Raw genomic sequence first — 6,505 nt, 5'->3', positions numbered from 1 at the left:
AACTTAAATTCTTATTGTAAAGTTTATCTGTTTCTTATGATGCACTCAGGCTTAGTAATGCAAAGTATAATCTCCATATAAATTATGAGACATTAGTGAAGTCTGTAAAATCAGCTCCACCTTCACCAGCTGCAGCATTAACATGAAGAACACAAAGCATCAACAGACATTTTTACTTTTTGTGTTGTGGGGACGTTTGCCCGTTGCTGATGTGCATTAATGAGACCACCTGAACAAATAAGGTTTTCACAATATAATGAGATGTGTAATGCAAACCTAAATCAGCGGTTACAGCCATGGGAAACCAAGTCTTTTAGACACAGTATGAGCCCCCTGCCACTGTTTTACACACAAGTAACTCCTGGCTGGAATCAGTAACATTCCATCGGAGCCTATTTACAACAAAGTGAAGTCATGTGGTTGTGTTTGTTGTGAGTCACTGTGTTGAGCAATGATCTACACTGCACCAATTCACTGATTTTAACCTTCCCAGTCAAATGAAAACATGTCAGACTGAGCTAAAATCTGCCCAGCCACCAGTTCAGTGCTGGGACTGACCCAGTGCTCCCAGTTATTCCTGCAGGCAGGCCCCAGGATCAAAGTCAGCTGAAATATTAACATGCTAAACCAGATCTGGCTGCGTTGAAACAGGACTTTGTATTTCAAGTATTCAGTCAGTTCATCAGATCCACAGACACGGTGAACCCGGGGCCTTCACTAATACCAGACCTGTCTCACATTACAAGACTAGTTTCTTGTGGTGACAATTAATGACAGCTACATTCAGATGCTGCAACTGGGTGGGACCACACCTCCACATCTGTTGTTTAATAGCACATCACTTTTACTCAGAAACAGACACAGGGGCTGCTCTGGTTTTACATCCAGAAATCAACTGGTGCATAAACCTGTCAGTGAGATGTGCAGTCAAAGAACCAGCACAGACCAACTGGGCACTCTTCAGTCCTCACTTTAATGTTTAAGTCAACAAAACAACAGAAACTGCTGTCTCCATCGTCCTGTCTGCTTTGTAAGCGAAAGCACAACGTCCACACTCAGGTTTAAAAAGGACAAGCCAGAGATGCTCTCACTCATCCTGTGGGAAGAGGTAAAGTGCATCAAAGTCCAACCCAGAGTCTGAAGCCAAACATAGCAACAGTGGGTTGGATCAGAAAGTTTCAGGGTGACGGCAGCAGAACAGGAAGTAAAACACGTCATTCACACTGGTATCACTTAGCTGACCTGTGACCTGCGATTCATCAGCCAACACTAATCATTCATTAATCAATAAAAGGTCAGTGATGGTTCTTTCACTGTTCTAACAATTTACAGACAAAATGATTATTTGGTAAATTCAAAGTAAATCACTCTTTATTCCCAGCCCTGATCTTCACCTCTGCCTTGTTTTGTAACATCTCCATGATGGGCATGTTGTTGTCATGAGAGCTGAGGGGAAAAAAAGAAAAAAAGTCATGAGAGCTGAATGAGAAGATGAAGGTGGCATCCTGTTCTTTATTTGGACCAGTTGGGCTCCGGTTTCTCTGATTCAACTGGATCTAACGACTGACAGAATCTCTCCGATGTGGAAATGAGGGTCCAAATACTCTGTGAGGCGACAACCTGGGCTGAACTGTGGGGAACACATGATGTGGTGGGTTATGATCTGTGCAAAGTGAAGGAGAGAGATGCTGCGTTGAAAAGGCGCAGCCGACACCTGTCCGCTGCCACTGTGAACACTCCCGCATCATGATCACGACAGACTGTTCTTCTAATTCTTTTAGTGAATTTACAAAGAAACTACAAAACATTTACACTCTGTATTGATCCACACTTCTATGAGGCCTGATTGGCTGCCATTCATCCATTCATCAGTTTATTGATCAGCAGCACTGTGTGTTTGTGTGCGTGTCATTTCCATGGTGGAGGTCTTCATCCACCTCCACAGAGTCTACTGAGTCTTTATATCCAAAATAAACACACACAGGGCTGGGTGCTGCTGCAGGGTGATGACATCATCTCTAAAGGCCCAGCGACTTGCGTACGATCTTCTGGGCGAGTCTGTAAAACTGTTCTCGGTCGTCCCGCCACATTTTAGAAGCATCCACGTTGGCTCCACTTTCATCATTAGGCTCTGAGAGGAGAGATGAGGAGAGGAGCAGAGGGGAGACAAGGAAAGGAAACAAGAAGGAGACAAGAGATAAGACGCAGAACCAAGCTGTACCATTCCAAAGAAAAAGATGTTCAAAGCAGGAGCGTGACCTCCCTGTTCATATCACATGTCCTATGTTGGTTGAAAGAATTTATAAACCAATCACAGACACTCTGTACTGTGCAGGCAATACCCAGGTGTTGATCATGCGCATTACCTGCCAACATGCTGACCACAGACAGCAGGATCTTCTCCACACTCTGGACTGGACTCCACCTCTCAGCACTGCTCTCATATCCCATCGGGTCATCACCTGGAGCATGGAGGATGGAGATACACACCCGCCCGTCTGGATAGACTGGAAGAGGAGCAGGAGCTCATTAGTGCCAACAATCGACTTCATGAACCAATGTTTGTTCACTTCATGCTAGCCATTTTTAATGGAGAAGCAAAGACACTTCTGATGAAAAGTGTAGACACTCAGAAGTAGAGAATATCCTGAACATCCCAACATTTTATCTTAAAAACAAGATGCTCTTCAAAAGTCAGGACCCTTCTCCTGAAAGTTGAGACTTTTCTTTCAGGAGCTGAGACCTTTTGCAAGTGGCAATGCTTTCCAGGTGAAAGTCGAGACAAAAAATAAAAGATGTTTTTCTTTTATGAGGCGGGACTCAAGAGATGTCACAGACAATCTGGCCCTGAACCCAACACAGATTACAAGGTAGTAGGGCTGCACCATAAATCCTTGTGTGAGTGTGATTCAGATGGCTGTGTGATCTCAGTATCACATGACCATGATTCCGCCATCTTTGCATTAGCAGGGAGACGTGCATCAAACCAAGTGCTCCGTGTTGGTTTATCCAATAAGCACGAATGCGTTACATCACATGACGAGCTGTAGACAGGAAGAGAAGACAGGTGCAAAAACAAATCCAGCAGGTCTGACAGGGTGAAAGATATTCTGCTCCCTCCTGCAACTGTTTTTCAAATGTTGCGCTGTCCGCTCGGTGCACCTGGCGCCGAACAGCAGTTGAGGCAGAAATAATCAATACTCGAACATATTTCTGATTGGCCACGCTGAACTTTCTCATTGGCTGTGATTTTGACAGGGTCATAAAAATTTCACCATAATTTATTATTGCCCTACAATTTCATTTTCACTTTTTAATGATAAGACATATAATAGCATTTAATTTTCACTTATTAAATAATTTATATATGGAACAAGATCATGTGCAGCCACTTTTCATGCCAACACCACATAAACCAGCTGACTGTGTTTGTGACAGCAAAGGCCACTAAAAACACTGCTTTGTATAAGTGTCCAGAGTGCGTACAGCTCTGCTTGCCGTTTTCTTCTTCATCTGTTTCATCTTTATCTGCTCCGGTTTGTTGATGGAGGGCCAGGTGATACAATGACAGCAGGAGGTTCATCTCAGAGCCATGCTGGTGTGCGATGATGACGATGAGTCAGAGTCTCCCAGCCTCTAATCAGTATAGAGCTCATACCGTTTACCTGCTGTGACATAATCAGTCAACCTGCAGTCCACTAATCACAGTACTAATGACAGCATGCTAACGCCATGCTAACAGCAGCAGTGGCGAGTTTAGACAAGTAAAATGTCAGTTTGAAGTCAAACTGTGGCTTCAGGCCGGTGCTGTTACTGTGAGTACATGAGGGGTCTTCAGGTCACATGACTAGTGCTGGTTGCTGTTGAGACGTGATAAAGATGATGTCCAGCACACTGGTCCAAATATCTGCAGTGTGTGTAGTCAGACCTGGATGATGGCTGTCTGCGAGCACAACCCATTGGCCAACACACAACATATGGACTTTCACCACCACCAACCACCTTCCTGCTCAGTTCCAATTCCAGTTTTACCAGAGGTTCAGTTGAAGGTCCAATCTTCTAATGAGATTTGTTTTCATCTGATTGAGGTCTGTGGGTTAATGGGCTGACATTGTGCTACTTTGGGTTAAAAAAACAAAAACAAAAAAAGTGCTACATTTCCATCACTGATGTGAGATCAGCTGATAGTTTTACCAGTGATGACATCTCACTCTGCTGGAACACGTAAGAAACACATTTCACTCTGACTATTCAGTAATGATACAGAGTGATGCCTCTCTACCTCATAAACGATCTTTGGCTAGCAGCGGACAGCGTGTTACCTGTTAGTCCACCAGCTGCAGCGAGGTCACAGACTCAACAGCAGCAAGTTTCATTTTGTCCTGTCATCAGTTTAGGTCACAGCCTTAACGTTAGTTAGCCACAGCTGGTACGACTCTGATGGTTGTCATTTTAACCACAAACAGTGACGATCAGCAGAGGCTGCTACCTGCTACCTTCCACATGGAGCTTTGCTGACAGGACCGTAGGCGTCACCGGCACTGCTGTGCGACATTGTTGGCGGTGCAGCGAGGCCGAATATTTGAATTCTAAAACTGAAAATTGATTACCTACCCAACGAATGAATATCCAGATACTGGGGTCCAGCCCTACTCAAGAGATGATGTTCATTTAAGTGAGGTTTAATGTAAACGAGGGATGATGGTGATTAAATCAGAGAACAAGAAACTCAAATGTGTCGTCTTGTAATGTAATCATCCTGGCCTTGTGTTCTTGCTGTGTATCTTGTCTTTTGTTGTGTATTTATTTTCATAACCAGCAGGTTAGAGAGACGGGACATTTGTAACAAATCAGTTGCAGATTCATTGCTGCTCCCAACCAGAGCTTCAGAGTCACGTCTGGCTCCAGCAGCGGGTACATAAATAAACTTGGGGAACATGAAGTATGAAGACCACAGACTGTTTACACTGTACTTCACTTTCATACTTAAGTAATGAGCTATCCCTTTTTGTTGTCCTGTGATGTATTTTAATACACAGTGAGTCATGGTTAAAATGTGAAGCGTGTTCAGGCCTTTCCTACAAAGACACCGACTGACAGCGTAATGGTTCAGCCCCAGCTCAGAGCAGACCAGCAGCAGCATGTGGACTCACTGTTGGGGTGAAACATGTCACAGGTGAACCTCATCTTTGGAGGACTCAGAGGGTAATCAGAAGGGAAGCTGAGCACGGCTGGAAACACTCCCCCTTCAAAGCACGTGTCTTGAGGGCCCCTGGAACACACAGAAAGAGAGGTGACGCTGCTAGCTTCTCTTAAGGTAACATGTCACTGTACTCAGTGCAAAACAACACCTGAAAAACAAGGCTGATAAGGGAGAAACAAAGAGCTACACAACCAGAACAAAGCAATATGAAAAATCACATTACAACTGTTGTAAATGAACCACTGGAAGGTCTGACACTGTGCACACAACCTGGACAGGACTAACCACAGTCACAGCCTTGGTAATATCAAAACCCATTTATAGGTCAACATGATCAGTATTAATGGACCGGTTGCACCAACTGTGTGTTCACGTACGAACATGAAGTAGGAGTTGGTATTTGCCCTGTGATGAGCCTGAAGCTTTTTGGAACCAGGACCTGATCCAGGATTTGGATCAAGGAGCTCCTGACAAACACAGTGTGCCAGATTCATTTCACTTTCAGTATGTCAGATATTTATTGAACATTTCCAGTAGTTAAATATAAACTGGGGATCAGTATTGGGGCCAAAACAACTGGACTGGGACATCTCTACCACTGACTAATCTGATTATTTTCTCCATTAATCATCTGTAAAATGTCTGAAATTCTGCAGAAACAACTAATCTGGTTTTGTCCCAACTCTAGATGCAACTGTTCCTTCTCTCTGCAGCATATATGTGTGTGTGTGTGTGTGTGTGTGTGTGTGCATCTGCACTCACATGATCAGAGCCTCCCACTCAAAGAAGTTCTCCTCATTAGCTGGACCTGCAGGAAGAACACAAAGCTGTCAAATCACAAGCTTGTTACACTGAACTTCGCCCTGACATTGATTTATTTAGGATCACGGTACTTCAGGTCAGACTAGCTGTATTTCAGTCGAGGTGTGTCGTTCTGCTCATTACTGTTTTCCTCAGTTTCTAGATGACACCTGAACTTTCATGTAAAGTTATATGTATGTTTATACATACATCTATGCATATTTATATTTTGCTTTTTGCACAGACGCAGTTTTTATCATGTGACAATGCACATACTGTTATTATTTTTGTTGTTTATCACCGTGTTTATCTTGAGACCACTTGCACCTGATTCTGAATTTAGTCCAGTGAAAACCTGTTACAACAATTCGCTGAACAAATCTAAACTGTGATCACAAAGCCACAGTGGCGAGACTGAACAGGAAAGCCTAGCTGTTTTCAGTGATTGTAAACAAAAATGCTTTCCTTCAGGAACAACTGAAATCTTTGTTGTGTTACTGT

The 6,505-nt window shown here is 43.6% G+C and overlaps 1 protein-coding gene across 2 annotated transcripts; it reads right to left on the bottom strand.

Moving 5' to 3' along the window:
- Positions 1 to 947: 947 nt before the first annotated feature.
- ube2g2 (ubiquitin-conjugating enzyme E2G 2 (UBC7 homolog, yeast)) lies at positions 948 to 6,059 on the bottom strand. 2 transcript variants are annotated; one of them, XM_020617971.1, is made up of 5 exons: positions 5,966 to 6,059; positions 5,154 to 5,272; positions 2,367 to 2,507; positions 1,983 to 2,131; positions 948 to 1,446 (listed from the first exon to the last, which is right to left on the bottom strand). In XM_020617971.1, coding segments are annotated over exons 1-4 (375 nt in total). In that variant the 5' UTR covers positions 5,968 to 6,059; the 3' UTR covers positions 948 to 1,446; positions 1,983 to 2,018. The 2 variants fall into 2 exon arrangements, with proteins under 2 accessions (XP_020473627.1, XP_020473626.1); XM_020617970.1 differs by having other exon boundaries at positions 948 to 2,131.
- Positions 6,060 to 6,505: the final 446 nt, after the last annotated feature.

Source organism: Monopterus albus, unplaced genomic scaffold, assembly GCF_001952655.1.
Source record: "Monopterus albus unplaced genomic scaffold, M_albus_1.0 scaffold198.1, whole genome shotgun sequence".
NCBI lineage: Eukaryota > Metazoa > Chordata > Actinopteri > Synbranchiformes > Synbranchidae > Monopterus > Monopterus albus.
This window is presented reverse-complemented; position numbering and strand designations above follow the sequence as displayed.